The 18,167-nt window shown below is 49.0% G+C and overlaps 7 protein-coding genes across 7 annotated transcripts; 5 read left to right on the top strand and 2 right to left on the bottom strand.

Annotated features, from left to right (window-relative positions):
- Nucleotides 1–1,492: 1,492 nt before the first annotated feature.
- Nucleotides 1,493–4,848, bottom strand: BDV27DRAFT_146303 (putative C6 finger domain protein; the record flags this gene model as incomplete). Its single annotated transcript, XM_032070560.1, has 5 exons — nt 1,493–2,780; nt 2,835–3,886; nt 3,996–4,585; nt 4,646–4,805; nt 4,843–4,848. 5 exons carry the CDS (start codon nt 4,846–4,848, stop codon nt 1,493–1,495), a joined length of 3,096 nt encoding a protein of 1,031 aa, XP_031926266.1.
- Nucleotides 4,849–5,853: 1,005 nt separating this feature from the next.
- On the top strand, nt 5,854–7,795 carry BDV27DRAFT_10002 (25S rRNA (adenine645-N1)-methyltransferase). Its single transcript, XM_032064254.1, has one exon. It carries the CDS (start codon nt 5,995–5,997, stop codon nt 7,540–7,542), a length of 1,548 nt encoding a protein of 515 aa, XP_031926265.1. The 5' UTR covers nt 5,854–5,994; the 3' UTR covers nt 7,543–7,795.
- On the bottom strand, nt 7,652–8,929 carry pup2 (proteasome core particle subunit alpha 5). Its single transcript, XM_032078167.1, has 5 exons — nt 8,785–8,929; nt 8,714–8,726; nt 8,563–8,641; nt 8,099–8,442; nt 7,652–8,040 (listed from the first exon to the last, which is right to left on the bottom strand). Exons 1-5 carry the CDS (start codon nt 8,807–8,809, stop codon nt 7,761–7,763), a joined length of 741 nt encoding a protein of 246 aa, XP_031926264.1. The 5' UTR covers nt 8,810–8,929; the 3' UTR covers nt 7,652–7,760.
- Nucleotides 8,930–9,109: 180 nt separating this feature from the next.
- Nucleotides 9,110–12,500, top strand: BDV27DRAFT_9992 (gamma-tubulin-complex subunit SPC97). The gene is made up of 4 exons (XM_032078166.1): nt 9,110–9,561; nt 9,628–11,615; nt 11,676–11,893; nt 11,950–12,500. The coding sequence occupies exons 1-4, from the start codon at nt 9,195–9,197 to the stop codon at nt 12,029–12,031; spliced, it is 2,655 nt and encodes an 884-aa protein (XP_031926263.1). The 5' UTR covers nt 9,110–9,194; the 3' UTR covers nt 12,032–12,500.
- Nucleotides 12,501–12,768: 268 nt separating this feature from the next.
- BDV27DRAFT_159014 (MDR family MFS transporter) lies at nt 12,769–14,597 on the top strand (the record flags this gene model as incomplete). Its single annotated transcript, XM_032072806.1, has 5 exons — nt 12,769–12,918; nt 12,986–13,071; nt 13,124–13,324; nt 13,386–13,908; nt 13,965–14,597. 5 exons carry the CDS (start codon nt 12,769–12,771, stop codon nt 14,595–14,597), a joined length of 1,593 nt encoding a protein of 530 aa, XP_031926262.1.
- Nucleotides 14,598–15,353: 756 nt separating this feature from the next.
- On the top strand, nt 15,354–16,683 carry BDV27DRAFT_130241 (uncharacterized protein). Its single transcript, XM_032067377.1, has 3 exons — nt 15,354–15,913; nt 16,085–16,292; nt 16,410–16,683. The coding sequence occupies exons 1-3, from the start codon at nt 15,494–15,496 to the stop codon at nt 16,616–16,618; spliced, it is 837 nt and encodes a 278-aa protein (XP_031926261.1). The 5' UTR covers nt 15,354–15,493; the 3' UTR covers nt 16,619–16,683.
- Nucleotides 16,684–16,848: 165 nt separating this feature from the next.
- On the top strand, nt 16,849–17,854 carry BDV27DRAFT_130239 (uncharacterized protein). Its single transcript, XM_032067376.1, has 2 exons — nt 16,849–17,072; nt 17,144–17,854. The coding sequence occupies exon 2, from the start codon at nt 17,297–17,299 to the stop codon at nt 17,528–17,530; it is 234 nt and encodes a 77-aa protein (XP_031926260.1). The 5' UTR covers nt 16,849–17,072; nt 17,144–17,296; the 3' UTR covers nt 17,531–17,854.
- Nucleotides 17,855–18,167: the final 313 nt, after the last annotated feature.

Below are 18,167 nucleotides of genomic sequence, written 5' to 3'. Positions count from 1 at the left end.
ATTACGAGGTCCTATGATCAGGGATTTGTAGAAAAAGCGGTGTTAAGAATGATCTGGTGGATGCGAACCGTGGGTGACGACAGCGGCTGACACTGCGGGCCGCCGGGCTGATGGCGGGGGGGTTTTGCAGCAGAACCGTGGATAACAATTAGGAGAAAGGAGAAATGAGACTTAGGAGATTGTTCCGCACAGTGGAGAAGATGACTGTGGACTGGAACAAGACAGACAACAGAGGGTTGACGAGGCGGGTATAAATGGTAATTGAGGAGGGATAGAGAAAAGAGAGAGCATCATCGAACAAACACAACCAAAAAAGTAAAAAGTTGATAGATGTCAGAAAAAAAAATAAAATAAAAATAAAAACGCCGCTGCCTGAGTTTCGAAACGGGCCACTAACGATGACGTCCGAGGCGCCCAGTCGCAGACAGTGTATAGTAGGGTATGGAGTGTAACTTCCATTACCGTATTATTCCCTCCGCCATATGTTGCTGGAAGCGATTCCTAGATTCAAAGGGTATGCGCCCGGTCACAGTTATTCTTAGCCATTCGCCACGAGCCTTCGCCTTCTCTTCTCATCCAGACGCTGACTGTCTCCTCCTACCCAACCGTTGATGCTGAATGGCAGGATAGTCGTCGATCTCTGACACTAGCCAAGCACAGGACAAGGGCCCAGAATCAGATACTACTGGCTAGACCGACTCCTCCCCGGAACTAATCTAGGGTCCGTACCTACTACAGATAGTCTATGTGGCTACCCAATCCAGTGCAAGTTCTAGCCTGTCAGTCTCAGCTCTACACCTGCCTGCATCTTTTGGGCATTACATTATCCGCCTATGCGCCGTAGGCGAAAAAGCCTTAGTCTACGCAGTCCGTACATCCCGACTGGGCGTCGCTGTCTGCTAGATAGTGATACTGCTGATGCATATCAGCATGTGGATTCAACTAAGTGGTCCCAAATAGCCATGTCTAGAACGCAAGGTTCTCCACACGGTCGATACAAATCCAACTGCAACGGAAAGGCTCCGGTTCCAAGACATCCTCCACTATCCTGCAAGGGCATTGCCGATCTGCAGACTTAGGTGTCCCTGCGGGTAGGTCTATATATATGGTACCATCCCTACAGCTGACAGCTGTCCGCTCTTCCAGACTGGGAAAGCAGCAGGCGGGAAGCAGAGTTACGAGTGCAAAGCCGCGAATCATGTCCACTTGTAATCGCACACTTGTCCTGGAACTTCGGCAGAATAATGACAGCCACAGTGGAGCCTCAAAGAGCCATTTAGGGATACCTGCTTCTTCCTCAGTAGAATGTTTCTTATGAATCTCGGCAGGGAAACCTAAACCATGAGGTTTCCCTCGTTTTCTGATGCTTCTCCCCGAAAGTCGCACTTGAACAACGAAAATGTTTCACCTCATCCATACCGCTTCGGTCATCGTGATGTGGATCGGGACGACATCAGACTTTTCGCTAGTTGACAATATGCAGGAGACTGCGCTACACTCGCTCGTTTATTCCCAAGTTTCCCATGTCGTCTTCCAAGCTCAAGATTCCCATGGCATAGCGCACATATGGGGGTTTTACTTTTACAAAGCGTCTTTCGGAGTTTTCATTAGCCTGACTTTCTGTAGCCGAAATCCAAGCGGGCGACTGGTGCGCAACGGCCTCAGCTTGTGGGTGATATGGAGGACCACGTCCTTGCTTTGCAGCAACTCTCCATGCGCTCTCACATCCATGGACTATGGCATCTGATGCTTTCCAGCCCGTCAAGCGGGAAACGGTGCGCAATTTATTGACAGTCCATTCACGCTGAGCAGGGTCTGTGAATTGCACGGCGGCGAAGAAGATAGGCACGGTGATTTCGATCAGACAAGAGCCCAGGGTGGGGCTCAAACTTCCTGCTTCTAGATTAAACAGTTGTGGGTAGTAAATGCCTGCCGCGATCTTCCCAATGAATTGAGAGAATTCCGCCGTGGTAGGCGCAGCTACGCCTGCAGCAACCATCATTGCAGGTGGCATGCACGGATGCATTCTGTGCAAAAGGATGCGACCTATGTAGTAATAGCCCCATATTACTGCAATCGTATGCGTGCGGTACTGAAGGGCGGGTCCAAACACAGTCGAGATAGGAGGTGCGCTATCAGAGGGTAGAGGCCTGAAATAGGGGCCAAGGGCATGAGCAAATGTCTCAAAGGCCGCCAAAATGCTCTCCCATTCCTGTTCAGCTTCACTATACGATAAAGTTTCAGAGTCGTCATCACCCTGTCCAACAGAGCCAGCCCGAGCCGTTGCTTCAACAAACGCTAAAGGCAATCGCTTGGGTCCACTCGCTGGGACCATACCGTACATGGGAGGAGCTCCTGGTTGTGGCCCAGGACTATTGTTGTGTGACTGGCGTGGCTCTGGTGATTTTCCCGATACCGACTTTTCCGACCCACCTCCAGACCACGGACTAGACCCGGCGCTGTTGGCACCGTGCGCCTGTGCTCCAGCGGGGACACCGGAAAAGGCAGGAGGTGTGCTGGACGACGAGTTTGAAGCAGGTCTGCCCTGGGTATCCGGGGGGCCCTTGGCGAAACGGGCCATGAATTTGGAGAGTTCAGGGCCCGGCCTCCAATTTGATCCCGTCGCTGCCATGGTAGCTAATTTTCTTTTCCTATCTCGAATTCCATATGTGGCTACTCGGGCGAGTAGAAGCCACAGATGGTCTGCTGAGCCGTAGATAGCGTCCAATCTGCCTAGCCCTGCTCGTGGAGGGCACTGACCCCATTGGGAGCTGGGCATGCTATTTTGCCGTGAGCTCATGAAGTCTCAATTAGTGGTATGGGGTTCTACTAACAACATCTTATTACCGGTAAGCATGCTCTGAAAGATATCCTGCTTAAAATACCACCAATAAAGGTCGCATTGGACCCGGAAATTTTCGATATCTTTTCGAGTAAAGTATCTTTTAGAAGACCGCCCATCGTAACCATCGTCGACTTCGCCAAAACTATCATAGTTAACCGCTCGACCGACGATAGTGCCTATGATATTCTCATCGATGCTATTCTCCTTCTCAGCAAAAGGATCGTCTTCTGAAAATGCGTTACTAAGGGAATGACTCCCAGCAAGCGGTAAGCGGAAGCCGCCCACTTCATATCGTTGAGCACATATTCTGCGTCGGTGGGCACGAAGGTCCCGCGTTATGCCAGCATAATCGATCTCCCGCACCAGCTGAGCTGCTCCTGCAATATGGTTGTTCCATTTTGAAGGATCGGCGGCCATTACTTCGTAATAACCTAGTAGCTGAGCCGCAGCTAAAGTGCCAACTTGTTTACGTCTCGTGGGGAGGCCTACTGCCGCCCCAATCCTCTTGAGAGCGTAGTGATAGTGTTTCATAGAGACTGTGGCGGGCACTTGTTGCAAGAACGAGATGTGTAAGCTACTAAGTGCAAGAATAGCTTGAAGCAATGCCGGATGTTCTAACGCCTTGAAAGGCAACGTGTACGTCCACAGTCCTTGCTGTGCCGCTGGGACCGGGGCACCGAACATAGTTGAAGGGTCGATGGGGTGGCGCTCAAAGATTGATAGAGAAGGGCCTGTGGAATGTATGAAATGAAGAAATATTCGAGCGGTTTTGGGATTGTTCAACGGGGATGAACCGAGGGTGGGGTGATATGAAGCTAGTATGTTAGGCTCGTTCAGATATGTTGTAAATGAGCGGAGTTGCCGTTCATCTCTATTGGCAGAGGTCATTATGAGACTTAATTGATTGAAATTCTGCGTTGATGCCTGCTCTTCTGGTTCTTCGTCAGTCTCGACATCGTAGTAGTCATCCTCATCCTCATCCATATATGTCACCTGGGATGGAGATATTGATGGATGTGCCTTTGTAAATTGGTCCAATTGCTGTTCTTCGTGAGGAGCAGTCGAATACGACGCCCAGGCCGACTTTGGTACCTCCCAGAGTGTTAGCACTAGCCAATACAGTCATAGAACGCATATTTCGGGCTTTTACCTGTGGTATAGTAGAAGGAGGTTGGGGATGCATCGTATTGTTCGATAGAGTTTGAGGAACGGCAGGCGAGCGTGAGAGATGTTTACTCTCTTGGATATCTGGGTAATAGCCTTGAATAGAAAGGTCACGCGCGCCATGGTGTATGTAGTTTTCCCTTATCTCTGATTCCGTTTTCCGCGACTGTGGTGGAACCCAGGAAGGAAGCCCAGAAGCTATGTAGGGTTTATACCCTTCGTCCAGCCCATAGGCAGTGGGCTTAGCATCAGGTTGCTGACTTTCCTGTGGCCACGAAACCACGGTGGTTGGCATAGGTTCATGCCCCGTGGTTGGAAGTGCAACAGGCTTAGGGGCGAGGGCCGGTGGGCGAGAACCACTTGGCTTTTCATGCAACGATATAGGAGCATCGTGTCTACTAGAAAGTGGTACTGTTGCTGCATTGAACGTCTGCTGAAGGTTCGAAAACCCCGGAATACCCAGAGGGTTCTTGAAGACTAGGCGCTGGGCATATCCTTTGCACTCTCGTTTCGATTTGATGCAGTTCTTGCATACAGGTTTCTCTTCCCCGCATTTGATGCGGCGTTGCCGGCAAGCTTTAACAATCAGTCAAAAAATTTATCATCTAACAGGTCCCAATTAGGAGTCAATCGTACTCAAACATCCTGTTTTGGTGCGTCTCTTGGGCACTTTCTGAGCCCGTGTGTCATCCGGCGCTGTCTGCTCTGTGTCTTGTTGTATGACACCTGAATATTCACGACCCGGCTCTATAGCTGGGGTACTGGCTGAAGATTCCTGCTTGATGGAGTTCGTATTCTCCATGGTCGTTGACAAGACTCGAATGGAGGTTTACTTCCATACTCAAGAAGGGGTTGGGTCTTCAGACAATCAAGGCCAACAGCAATGATATAGTAAAAACCGAGATAGCTTCCTGCAGGGGTAGTGGAGCGACGAAGAAGTCAGCGTTGAAGTAATTCATGGAACAGAGTAAAGCACTAGACTAGTCCCAGGAGGAAGAGGGCCTGAGGCAAATTTGATTGGCCTGAGGTGCCGCATAAAGTTTCCCGATCGACTCACAGATGCTGGGGGCTTGCGAAGGTAGCAGACTAGTGCTTGTTCTTCTATTCATTTACGTCCATCCTCTCCTATTTTGTGATTTTTCTTGTTTGGTGTAGGTTTATCTATAATACTCGGCGCTATATTAGTATCACAGGAATATTACATGTGCCGGTCCGTCTTTATGAAGATTTCAGTGCCGATGCGGCCAAGACAAAGAAATTGCCAGATAAGGACCGGCGGTCTCAAACTAGCAACTACTGTACTCAAGGCAGTCCGTCTTAGACGTTACTAAGGTTTGGAACTATAAATAAAGATGTCCGTGGGAGAGAATACGATCTACACCGGTAAGATCCACCACCACCTTAGTATAACTTACTCCGAACCCGCGGGCAGGGGTGACACCCTCATCAGAACCATCTTGTCCCGGCCTAGTATCATATCACCTTAGTTTATAGGGACACTGTGTGGAATTGTTAGGGGGTAGATTGAGAAAAAAGAATGAATGAAAAAGAAAAAGAAAAACGGAAAAAAAGAAAAGGAAAGAAAGAAAAGAGACTTCGTGTTTTAATCTGTACGAGACCAGGTAAGCCACCAAATCATTGCCATCCAAAAGAGAAATGCAAGAAAAACAAAGGTGAAAAGACCTTGTTCTGGACCTTGTCCCAAACCTTTAAGCTCGTCCATGACCATGACCGTGCATCATCGTCGCAGGATTGACCGCCTTGCCGTGGGTCGGCAGAAAATAAGAAACTAACGGCGAAATTTTGTTCGACTCCCGCCTTTTACTGCCAGAAATTTTTGGAGCGGTTATTTCACATGATCAGCCATTTGTTCCCAGTGGATTTTACGGTGGGATCATTGCAGGATTAATACGAATCAATTGAAGTCATTCGAGTTAGCGTACCGTGACCGATAGCTTGATACCCTCACTCCTCCCACCGCAATCATGTTCGCCGTCCCAGGTTGGTCGGTTTCAAGCTCTGCTCTGCAGGCGCAGACTGGGCCAAAGTCGCAATCTCAAGCCCAGCCCCAACAGGCCAACGGAACCCCCAAGCTGAAGGACAAGAACAACAAGCGCAAGCGCGATGATCATGTTACTAAGGCAAATGTTGATGAGATGTACCGCCGGCATATTGAGGGTCAGACAGGCACCCCAAAACCTTCCAAGCAGGGCCCGAATAACTCTATAAAGGCTGAGAAGAAACAGAAGAAGGAACAGAACGTGCAAGACAAGGCCGGCCAAAGCCCATCAGTGCCTCAAGGAAATGATGAATCCAAGCTGGACAAGCAAACCAAGTCTGATGCTGGTGAAGCCAAGAAGGCGGACAAGAAACAGAAGAACAAGAAGAACAAGAACAAGCAGCAACAGCAAGAAACGCAGAATCAGACTGAAGTAACTTCTAAAGAAACCCCAGCAGCAACAGCTGGGTCTATCACTCCCGCCCCGCCCAAGACTCAGGCAATCCTTACGCCTCTTCAGCAAGCCATGCGTCAGAAGTTGATCTCCTCTCGTTTCCGTCACTTGAACGAAACTCTTTATACAACGCCGTCTAGCAAGGCCCTTGAGCTGTTCACTGCCAGTCCGGAACTGTTCGATGAATACCACGCCGGCTTCTCTCGCCAAGTGAAAGAATCTTGGCCTTCGAATCCCGTTGATGGTTATATTCAGTCCATCCGGTCCAGAGCAAAGGTGCCGGCTGCCCCCAGGAAAGGAGACAAATCTGGCAGCAAAAATCGTGACCCGCTACCTCGGCGACCCAATGGAACATGCACCATCGCCGACCTTGGCTGTGGTGACGCTCAGCTTGCCCGTGCACTTATCCCTTCGGCGCAAAAGCTGAAGTTGAACTTTCACAGCTATGACTTGCATGCCCCTGAAGGTTCCCCTATTACCAAAGCGGACATTTCAAACCTCCCAGTTAATGATGGTAGCGTTGATGTGGCCATCTTCTGTCTCAGTCTGATGGGCACCAACTGGGTATCATTCGTGGAAGAAGCATGGCGTGTACTGCGTAGTGATGGCAAGGGAGAATGCTGGGTGAGCGAGGTTAAGAGTCGTTTCGGCAAAGTGATGCGCAAGAAAGCACAGATTGGAGCTAGGAAGCCCCTCAGCAAGTCGGAGAAAAAGAAGCTCAAGAAGCGCGGAGGAGAAGACGATGCTGATTCTGACGCCGACGATGCGGAGGTCTACGCTGAAGATGCCCGCCCTGCCGACAACGACGAGACAGACATATCATCGTTCGTTGAAGTGTTTCGTACGAGAGGCTTCATCCTCAAGCCTGAGTCGGTGGACAAGTCCAACAAGATGTTCGTGAAGATGGTGTTTGTCAAACAAGGCCCTGCGCCGTCAAAGGGCAAGCATGCATCTGCGACCGGTACAAAAGCTGGACCAGGCAAGAAGAGGTTCATTGAAAAACCAGCCGATGCCGGTAACAATATGTCCCCCGAGGAAGAGGCTGCCGTTCTTAAGCCCTGTGTCTATAAGATTAGGTAGAGGGGAAAGAGTCTAGGTGTGCAGCAACCTGTATATAAAAATCATACCTTTGTTGTATTTGATATGAGCGAAGTCCTATCGGGTCGGAACAAGACTTGAGGGATAAATCATTAGACAGATCTTTTCTATTCGACTTCCAGAACAAATACCAGCCCATGTATGACAGGAATTCTCAATATAACGCATAGGCTCATCACAATTATTGTGCATTATTTCGCTTATTGATTACCACCCAAGGTCGCAACAGCTCTTCCCATCTCCTCATCATTGTAGATACGGAAACCCTTCTCCTTGGTCACACTGGCAAGCTGAACGTTCTTTGCATCCAGCTTCTCCTCCATGACCTGCTTCAGTGTCTTGAGGACCAGTGTCTCCGCTTCTTCTAGAGTGAGGGAGCGGTGATATTCGTTCTGCAGTTCCGCTTGCGCACCCTCACTTCCGGATCCAATGGCCTTTGCGTCGTATCGGTAGAATGTACCGGATGGCTCGGCGTGATATCTAGCTAAATTAGCACATATTTTCTGAGAAGGCTGATCTGGCATTAAGAGAAACATACAGTTGAGGGCCATCCTCATCGAAACCTGCGATTAACAAAGCAACACCGAAAGGCCTACTCATCACGCTTTCCTCATCATCCCCTGTCTCTCCGAATCTCAAGGCCAAGTCGCAAATGGCCTGGGTGCAGCTCTCAACTCGCAGTGGTTCGGCATAGTGGAAAGCATGGTTTTGGCACTCAACGCGGGCATGCTCGACGAGGTTCCGGGCATCTGCCTGCAGGCCGGACATAGCACAGCCGATGTGCTGATCAATCTCAACAATCTTTTCGACGGAAGAGGCTTCAAGAAGAGTAGATGTGACACGTTTCTCAACGCCCAGGATGACGCCTTCATTGGTTGCGACCTGATATGAAGTCAGAACGGTGCGTTGGGCTCCGGTTGTGCAGTGTACGGCCACTAGATAGTTTATGTGGCAGGCCTAGGATTTTTGAACTGGATTATATGGAAGATGCGGGAAACATACACCGATCGCTGTCGAACCTAGTTTGATAGCTTCAAGAGAGTATTCGACCTGGAATAAACGTCCTTCGGGGGAGAAGGTGCTGTAATAATTCCATCGTTAGAACACATAAAGTCATCTTCGTCTAGGTGAGTAACATAGGATGATCTCATACTTAATTCCACGGTCTGGAGACAAAGCTGTTAGATAGCCCGCATTGGAGGGGAGATGTCTGACGGAGCTTACCATATTCCGATCGCGCGATGAACATGTTGGACGATTTCGGCAGTACAATGAAGAATGTAGTTGATATAGAGGCACTAATGAAGTATTCTTGGGGGTGAAGACAGGAAAGAAGCTTTGTAAGGGAAGGGAGGAAGGTGGTGTTGGGAGCTGTTCTTGGAAGCTCGGGCGAAGCTCCAGGTCTACGCAAGTCCGCTGAGTGCCTGGCGGAGAGTCCGTGCTCGCCTCAGGCCAGCATCAGGCATCATTGCACTAGTCTCCATTTGCTTACTGTAAACTGCGGAACGTGACAGAGCAACAATATACTTCTGCATTCGATTCCTTGTTTCTTCTTTCCCTATTTTTATTGTTATCCCTTGCATTCCCTTTCGGTATATGCATGGTCGACCCTACTCTGTTTATCTCGCGGGACAATGTCCGTCAATGACCGTCGCGCCAGCTATATGAGCGCACCACGACCCCGCGTTTCCTCGAATCGCGTCGGCGATGCTCGCAGCGGTGCGTCCCCGTTGCAATCGGAACAGATAAACCACCGCAGAAGCACGTCAAGTCAGAAGGGTAAAGTCTCTCGAGAGCAACGTGATATGATGAGCGACAAGCGTGTCGAACGCATGGCACCTCATTCCAAAGACAAAGCTCAAGTTCGAGCGAGAAACCCGGTCAAGGAGTCTTCTAGCGCAGGAAACAGAGAGGAATGGGAAAGGTCGCGCTCAAGGAGGGCTACTCTGACGGACGGTGCTAGTCCCAATATGCGAAAGAAGGATAAGGAGCCTGCAGAGTGTTAGTGACAACCATTTCATCTGAGGCGCTTGTTTACTTAGGATGCTGACCATGATACCATCCCAGCGACTTGGAATCCGCATGCCTCGTTGATACCCCATTCGACAGCACCATTAGCTACTCGAGTATCGGTTCCTTCTCTTGCTTCAGCTTTGCCCAAATCGCTTCACCCAACCCCACTTCGCGAGCTTTCCGCCGACGCACAAGAGACAGCCCTCTTGGAAGATTTACTATTCGTGTTTATGGGCTTTGAAGGCCAGTACATTCACTACCATAGTGGATATGATTCGTCCATGGAGAAGGACCGTTTGACTGGTCCGGTATTTCAACTGCCATCAGGTGTAGACCCAACCTTAAGGGACCTTACTCTGTCCATGTTAAAGATGGCAACTCATTATAATGCTTTGGAGGCATTTGTGGAGGTTCAGAGCCGTGCAGAATATGGAGCAGTCAGTCATGCCCTATGCGCGGCAATCCGAAAGCTCCTAAAGGACTACCTGATCCTTGTTGCTCAGCTTGAAACCCAACTTGTGAACAACCCAAGCTTCACGCTACATCTTCTACACTTGCACACCATGCCGACAAGTCAATGCTTAACCCAGTTATACTCGCTGGGCCAGGAACTACTTCGGCGCAATGGCTTACTGGACCAGGACCTCGACGAATCCATCGACGACTTTGATGACGTAGATAATATTCTCGAACAGCTCAAAGAGGGCGGCGACCTTGTTCCTGGCGCCATGTCCAGCAAGAAGATTTGTAAGGGAGGCAACGTTCTTCGACTGCTGACTGAGCGGTTAGCAACATTTTCTGGCGATCCGACTACGAAGACTCTCCTGGAAAAGTTACTTCGTGAAGCTAGTCGACCATATATGACTATGCTCAATGAATGGCTTCATCATGGGGGTATCAAGGACCCTCATGCGGAATTCCTCGTGAAAGAGCAGAAATGGATCAAACGGGAGAAGCTCGAGGAAGACTACACAGATGAATACTGGGAGAAACGGTACACTATTCGCGAAAATGAGGTTCCCCCACAGCTAGACAGCGTACGAGACAAAGTTCTATTAGCTGGAAAGTATCTGAATGTGGTACGAGAATGTGGTGGTGTCGATATTAGCAAAGCAGTTAAGGATGTGCCGAAGACTTTGGACGATCCACGTTTCCTGGAGAACGTCAATGCCGCCTACACCTATGCTAATGCCTCTTTATTGAACCTTCTTTTGACGAAGAACTCTCTCACTACTCGCTTCCGCTCCCTCAAACATTACTTCTTCTTGGACCGTTCCGACTTTTTCTCTTATTTCCTCGAGCTTGGCGCCTCGGAGTTGCGCAAACCAGCCAGAAGTGTCAACGAAAATAAACTACAGTCGTTACTTGATCTTGTTCTACGTCAGCCGGGTAGCATAGCTGCACAAGATCCTTTCAAGGAAGATGTGAAAGTTCGAATGAACAAAATTGGTCTCACGAAATGGCTGATGCAGGTCGTAAGCGTCTCTGGAATTGACCAGGACAACCCTGAGGCAGCGATTGAGAAATACCAGGTCCCTCAAACCCAAGGTGGGGATGATGAAAAGGATATTGCTGGATTCGATGCGCTCGAGCTGGATTACTCCGTCCCCTTCCCTCTGTCTCTAGTCATTAGTCGCAAGACTGTTTTGCGATATCAACTCATTTTTCGCCACCTCCTATCACTCCGTCATCTGGAGCACCTTCTAGTTACGGCCTGGCTGGACCAGACCAAGGTTCTTGGCTGGCGCCACAAGTCCACAGACCGGAGGCTAGAGATGTGGAAGCGACGGGCGTGGAACTTGCGCGCTAAGATGCTCGTCTTCGTCCAGCAGCTTCTTTATTTCTGTACGGCCGAAGTCATCGAGCCAAACTGGCAAAATCTCATGGATCGTGTGAACGGGACGGATGCGGACGGGTCCGAAGTGACTGTGAACGGCACCAAGCAAGTCAACCGAACTGTTGATGAATTAATGCAAGACCATGTGGATTTCTTGGACACATGTCTCAAGGAATGCATGCTCACGCAAGCTAAATTACTAAAGGTTTGTCATGGCGTTTCAGTGTTCTTTGGGCGCCGCACAGCAATACTAATGGCATTTCAGATTCATTCCAAGTTGATGACTTGCTGCACCATGTTCGCATCTTGGACTGCCTCGTCGCTTGCACGGGCTTTGGCGACGGCTGACCCAGAGCTTGCGAGGAACAAGGCCTCGAATCCGGATGGAAGGGGTTATGACCCAACGCGGATCAGCAAGCTTGAGGACACACTAAAACGCTATGAAGATCATTTCAATCGGCATTTACGCATCTTGATGGACAGGTAAGTCGTCCAGAAACTCCGCGGCTGTTTCCCATGCTGATTTGTCCATTGTGTAGTCTGAATTACTTCGCTGCCACGGAAAGTGTTGTCCTCCTGAAACTTGCGCATGCCCTAAGCTCGATTAGCAAAGATGACTGAGACCGTTTCACACTCGCTTGGCTATTAAAGCCGATCTAATGATACAACTAGATTCCTGTGAAATGGTCAGGCACCATACCAGTGAATTGATACATCAGTTTCGTTGGCGCAAAGGTTATGATAGTCTCGACCGGCCTATTCTATAAGCCTCGTTATCAATAGCCCAGCTTTGATGAACCAGTTCTAAGCCCATGGAAAGTATCCCTGAAAGGTACAACGGGCCTGCTCGACACAAAACCGCTATCTGATTAGGTCGAAAATTGACCCGGTATTTCAAGGAAGGGGCGTATTGGCATCTTTGGGAATAAATGGTACTTTTTGTCTTTTTCTAGCATGGAAGGAGAATCGGAGGCGATACCTTGTTATGGATTCCTAAATACCCCGGTGAGGATGCTTGATTTTATGATTATATGCTGTTGGACATGATTAAATGGATGTAGATTCTGCAAGAATCATTTGAGGCAGTAAAGAGAACCGGAGTTCGGAGTGATCGGTATTCGATATTAGATATTCTCGACCATGTCTTATCAGTTACAGCTGAACAAGAAAGCTGAACGAGACATGCGGATACCCATCCCCATTTATTATCGGTCATGTTACATCGTATACTCTATTCCGAATCCCGATCGCTTCAGGTATAAAAAATGTTTTGCCCCTTGTACGCTGAGGTTTTTGGTAAATTCCTACGCTGCCAACAACCTATTGCATCTTGTCGGGCTGTTGTGTTTTCATTCATGATGGCTTCCGAAGATTACACTCGCACTCCAACGTTAATGCTAGAAGGACAAGATACTCCCTGCGAAGAAGAGAACATGGAGTATCCCACCGGCTTTCAATTCCTTGTCGTGCTCCTTGCCATGGGCATGTCGTTGATCCTCACTGGCTTGGTCCGTTTTCTTGTCCCTGAAGGCTGCATAGGTTAATAGGAACCACTTCATGCTAAGAAGGACGTAGGATTTCAACATGATCGCAACAGCATTGCCAACGGTTACCACGCATTTCGGGACCATTGAAGATGTTGGTTGGTATTACTCGGCATAGTTAGTATCTCGCATTTTCACGGAATCAGTTCGATGCCCTAACGGGCCACAGTCGCTTGACCTCCTGCTCGTTTCAATTCATGTTTGGAAAGCTGTACCATCTGTTCTCAGTCAAATGCGTGTTCCTCATCTCAGTCGTCATTTTTGAGATCGGGTCGTTGATCGCCGGTGTAGCGCCTACTTCCGCCGCGCTGGTTCTGGGACGTGCGATCTCTGGGATGGGCTGCGCGGGTATCATATCTGGAGTCTTCACGTTCGTCTGCACTACCTTATTCTGGTAACCTATCCGTTCAAGCTAACATGCGGAACTGTAGCATGGTAGTGCAGAGCTTCCCACTTCGCCAACGTCCCTTTTTTACTGGTATCGCGGCTGGGGTTGAGGGTGCGTCGGCGACTGTAGCCCCACTACTTGGGGGCGCATTGACCGATTCCATCTCCTGGAGATGGTGTTTCTATCTCAACTTGCCCATTGGGGGCTTGTCCTTCCTATTGATCTTACTTTTCTTCCAACACCCTCAGAAGAATACCCGTGTAAGCCTGTCATGGAGAGAGAAGCTCCACCAACTTGATCTCCTCGGAACGAGCATCTTTGTGCCCTCTATCACGTCCATGTTGCTAGCCCTACAATGGGGTGGCTCCAAGTATGGATGGGGTAACGCACGGATCATTGTTCTCTTCATATTAACGGCTGCCCTTTTGGGAACATTCATGTGGCAGGAAAGGAGAAGAGGTGGTAACGCCCTGCTTCCGGGGCGAATCATGCGGCGTCGCAGTTTGCTCGCAGGAATGTGGTTTTCCTTTTGCAACAACTCCACACTCTCCGTTTTCGAGTATTATGTAGGCCCAACTCCCTTCATACCCGGCTACGTTGGTTGATGTCCTCTCACTCTTAGATACCAACCTATCTTCAAGTGGTTCGCGGTGCATCCGCCATGACATCCGGTGTGCTGAGCCTTCCCATCGCGATCGGTGTGCCTGTTGCTGTCATGTGTGGAAGTTCCGCCATCAGCCTTCTAGGATACTATACCCCGTTCATGATTGTTACCGGGATATTGACGCCCATTGCGGCAGGCTTGCTGACAACGTTGTCAGTGGATCAGTCCCTGGCCTCTCTTCTCGGCTACCAGGCGCTCTTGGCCGTAGGAGCGGGCGTGGGCTTCCAAGGCCCTCAGGTTGCAGCCCAGACTATTCTACCAGTCGATGATTCCCCCATGGGCATTGCCCTGATTATCTTTGCTCAGAATTTCGGGCCGGCTCTCTTCGTCTCTATCGTGCAGACCATTTTCACGGGACAGCTGCTCACACGTTTGGGGCCATTGTTGCCCAATCTAGACACGTACTCGTTGTCGGCTATGGGAATGTCCGATTTGGAGAAGTATGTCCCTTCCACTGATATTCCTCGGGTGATCGAGGCCTACGACAAGGCCTTGACAACGGCTTTCTTCTTCCCTGTCGGTCTAGCCTGTGCCAGCATGATTGGAGCGCTGGGGATGGAATGGAGAAGCGTGAAGCGAAAGGATGCTTGAGTTCTTCTCCTTATCGACGATTACCAAGCAGAGACCTGTTCTTCGACCATGGAAATCGTAAAATACACGCACACATTTCAACGCACAAGTTGATAGATTATGCCATCTAGCTTTGCACATAACGTCTACATGATCAGCGCACAATGAGGACAACTATGCATGGTTTGTAGATAGTACACCCTAGGCAATCTTCCATACATTACACACATACCATACAACCCTCAAATAGTAGCACCATCAATTCAATTCAGAAACCAGTAGACCAATCTCACAGTACTCAAGTCCACCAACTTCGCCTTACATAACAAACCCCGATCCAACCCAACCAGCCCCCAACACTACACACAACTCATACTCATCCACCAGTTGGGGGCCAAACCGAGAACTTCGACACCCACCAAGCCAACATATGGATCTCTCTAAACAGTGCCTAACCAGACCAAACAGACAAACCTTGCGATAAGCCAGGTCCTAACACATAAGAACTATCCTATCCTATCCTATCCTATCCTATCCACGACCCAACAACACCATCCAGGAAATGGATATCTATGGAATTAGGAACCCCAAAACCCACCACCAAACGTCCCCAAACAACAAATCCAACATGATTGGTTCGCTCGTACATTCACACTGATTCCTAATCCATGGTGCCACCAATCAACGAACCCGATCGGAATCCCCCGGTAGATCGTTCCATGTTGTCACGGGATTCTTGTTCATTCTTCTCCCTTTGATGTATAAATAGTTGATGGTAAACTTCAAGACCGTGGGCAATTCTACCTAGATCTAAATTTACTATCAACGGGAGAAAAAACGATACGATACTATACTATACTCCATCTTCACCTTCAGCTATACACATATACATTACCAGAGACCTAATCATTTCAAAAATGACATCCCTACTAGAAAAAGCCTCAACATTCTTCTCCTCGCATATCTCCCAGTTCCGGTTCCTTATGCAACCCGGTAATCATATCCGGGTTGTTATTATTTCTGCCTTGTCGGCTGCGGTGGTAGCAGTTACTCTCCCGCGTATGTATCGCGATTATCGGACTTTTATCTCCTATGGGCCGGGAGGAGTGCCGTATAACCTTATTGGGTGGTTTGCGGCTAGTGTGATTCTGCCACCGTGGGGAAGGGAGATGTTTTCGACGGGGGTATATGAGAAGAAGGTTGCGGCGGGGGAGACGACGAGCTACCTTAATGATGAATGGTACGACATGAGGAAAAGAGATCGGCGACCTCAGGTTGGACCACATATTGTGCCGCAGAGACAGATTACGGAGTTTCCTTCGGAGGAGATTAAGGAGGTATGTATTGTGTGTATTGTATCCCATTGAGTATATGTCCATTGTTGTTTTTATATATGATGTGTCTCTCTTTTTTTTTTTTGGTGTGTGTCTGTCACGGACATACAAAAATGTAATGTATGTATGTATGTATGTACCAATTGTCCCAATACTTACCGGAGATTTAAAAAGAAACTGAATCGGGATTTCTACGCCTTCGCCAATCGCAACCAACACCTCGTTGGACTTGCCCCGTCGAAGCTCGAACTTCACGCCGATGCCCTCTTTCTCGCGGATGGCCTTGTCCCGACTCCCGCTGCGCAGCAGTTGAAGGGCGAGATTGCGCATATCCATCGGTTGAAGGATTTTTCGTTGCATTTGACTTTGGCTCCTGCTGACTGTATGATCTCTCTATCCATTTTTATTCCCCCTTGGTACCTGTCACACGGAGACGAGGGAAGACTATACATGTTTTGTCTAGAGATGAAATTGAAACTGACTCAGGGATAATGAACAGGCAAGAAAGTGATTGAAGCTGGTTGGGGGCAACGGCATAAATTATCTGGGGTTCAGGCTCCAAAGGCGCTTTTTGGAGGAAAGGTGATCTCGCTTCCGTCGGAGTATGTTTTGATTTATGCCCCGCGCACTGAAGAAGAGACTGCGTTTGTGGTGGAGATCGTTGTTGCTAGTGTGAAGTATATGACTGGATCTTTGGAGGTCAGGTAGCGATGATATAGGGTACTTGGCTACGAAGGTATAGATGTGTACTGTATGACGTTATATGAACAAATGCAATAATCTTCCCTCTCTCTGTTTGTTGGCTGAAATACTACAAAGCTACTCTGAGTATTATCTTTGCCATTCCAACATAGATCTGTACGCACTGACAGATCTAGAGACAGTGTGGAGGGACTGCGACAGATGGTCAAAGCACTCGAAAAGGAAAAAAGAACAAAGAAAAAAGAGAGACGGAGAAATATAAAGTGGAAAAAGGATAATTAATTAAAATGACGAGAGACGTGCAACGTAATGATAAAGCGATTGCAACTCCATCGAACGTGCTACTTGCTGGAGTACGATGTGGGTAGGTTTTTAGTACGCCCACACTAGCGGGCCTAACCGCTGTAGTCTCCGGCGCTGCGCACTGCTTTCCCGAAGCTGAACCGTGGTTCTGGGATCGCTGCCAAATATGCCTTGTCAACCCTGGGCTTAAATCCTGTTGTCGAGAGACCCGACAGCTTGGGTGCTCACCTGGCGTTGGCCCTGCATGGATTCCTGGTCTGCATGCTTAGCGATGGTCATGGATGTACGGCCGCAAATCAGAATCCGTGGTCATGACCAACACAACATCCTCGTGAAAATCCGCTAAAACGGTCGAAGGAAGAGCAATGCTCGACCGAGGCAATGCTGATTTGCCCGTTGGGTTCCTATCTCGTCTTCCTCTCCGTTAGTGGGATTTCCCTGAAAGTAACCATTGAACTCAATCCCAAGAGCGGAAATCGGCATCATAGAGCTTTGATGCCGCAAAGTAGTCTATACCCCTCGTATTCTCTGTCAGGTCAATCAAAGACAACCTGTTCCCATACTCCACAATTGTTCAGGCCTCTGACGCCCCGACCCATTGCTTGCATACCTTGACTCTTAAGAGAGTCCTCCGTGCGACCTAAAGATCGTTGGCCCACCCGCCAAGCGCCGTCGCTTGTCAGATATACTCTGCTATTCTCAATCGGGACCGTGACCCATCGTGTGGGCGCCTTAGTGTCATTTGTTTCAAGCTCTAGCACGACGGGCGACGCACAAAAGGAGCGGTGAGAAAGAGGCGCGGGCTGTCATTGAGGGGGGAAAACAGTGAAGATAAAAAAAAAAAAATCCATAGAGAATATAGTTCAAAGAATTGGGCTAGATTGTCAGCCAAAGCCGATATATTGCCCATTGCCCTGCTGATCGCTGCGCTCACAAGCCACTCCTCAAGATTCCCCCACTTAATTCAAATCGATGCCGTCATTTTTCTTAAATTACTTACCTTTGAATGGCTCTGGCATCGGGATAGTCAGACTTAGAATGGGTGGCTGTTCGCGCACAGCCAGCACCAAGCTGAAGTCAACGGCGAGGCCATTGGCCATCCCTACGGCCAGCATTGAGCGCGGTCCGACGGCGCAAACCAGCGTGCTTTACCTTCAACTAAATCCTTAGTGTATCCGCAATAGCTGCTTGCATCTGCAGGGTGGTCGTCGGATATTTCTTTCGTTGTTAATGATTCACTGTCATAGACCCC

The sequence above is a fragment of the Aspergillus caelatus genome, assembly GCF_009193585.1.
Source record: "Aspergillus caelatus strain CBS 763.97 unplaced genomic scaffold BDV27scaffold_120, whole genome shotgun sequence".
Lineage (NCBI taxonomy): Eukaryota > Fungi > Ascomycota > Eurotiomycetes > Eurotiales > Aspergillaceae > Aspergillus > Aspergillus caelatus.
The sequence above is the reverse complement of the archived record's forward strand: the minus strand, read 5'-3'. Positions and strand labels throughout refer to the sequence as shown.

Excerpts from the sequence above, each read along its gene's own strand:
- BDV27DRAFT_130239 (XM_032067376.1), top strand. The coding sequence starts at position 17,297 with ATGCTGATTTGCCCGTTGGGTTCCTATCTCGTCTTCCTCTCCGTTAGT.
- BDV27DRAFT_130241 (XM_032067377.1), top strand. The coding sequence starts at position 15,494 with ATGACATCCCTACTAGAAAAAGCCTCAACATTCTTCTCCTCGCATATC. Across the intron at positions 15,914-16,084 it reads CTTCGGAGGAGATTAAGGAG|AAACTGAATCGGGATTTCTA; the intron begins GTATGTATTGTG and ends AGATTTAAAAAG. Across the intron at positions 16,293-16,409 it reads GACTTTGGCTCCTGCTGACT|GCAAGAAAGTGATTGAAGCT; the intron begins GTATGATCTCTC and ends GATAATGAACAG.
- BDV27DRAFT_10002 (XM_032064254.1), top strand. The coding sequence starts at position 5,995 with ATGTTCGCCGTCCCAGGTTGGTCGGTTTCAAGCTCTGCTCTGCAGGCG.
- BDV27DRAFT_9992 (XM_032078166.1), top strand. The coding sequence starts at position 9,195 with ATGTCCGTCAATGACCGTCGCGCCAGCTATATGAGCGCACCACGACCC. Across the intron at positions 9,562-9,627 it reads GGATAAGGAGCCTGCAGAGT|CGACTTGGAATCCGCATGCC; the intron begins GTTAGTGACAAC and ends ATACCATCCCAG. Across the intron at positions 11,894-11,949 it reads TTACGCATCTTGATGGACAG|TCTGAATTACTTCGCTGCCA; the intron begins GTAAGTCGTCCA and ends TCCATTGTGTAG.
- pup2 (XM_032078167.1), bottom strand. The coding sequence starts at position 8,809 with ATGTTCATCGCGCGATCGGAATATG. Across the intron at positions 8,443-8,562 it reads TAGGTTCGACAGCGATCGGT|GTCGCAACCAATGAAGGCGT; the intron begins GTATGTTTCCCG and ends ACTTCATATCAG. Across the intron at positions 8,041-8,098 it reads GATGAGGATGGCCCTCAACT|ATATCACGCCGAGCCATCCG; the intron begins GTATGTTTCTCT and ends TAATTTAGCTAG.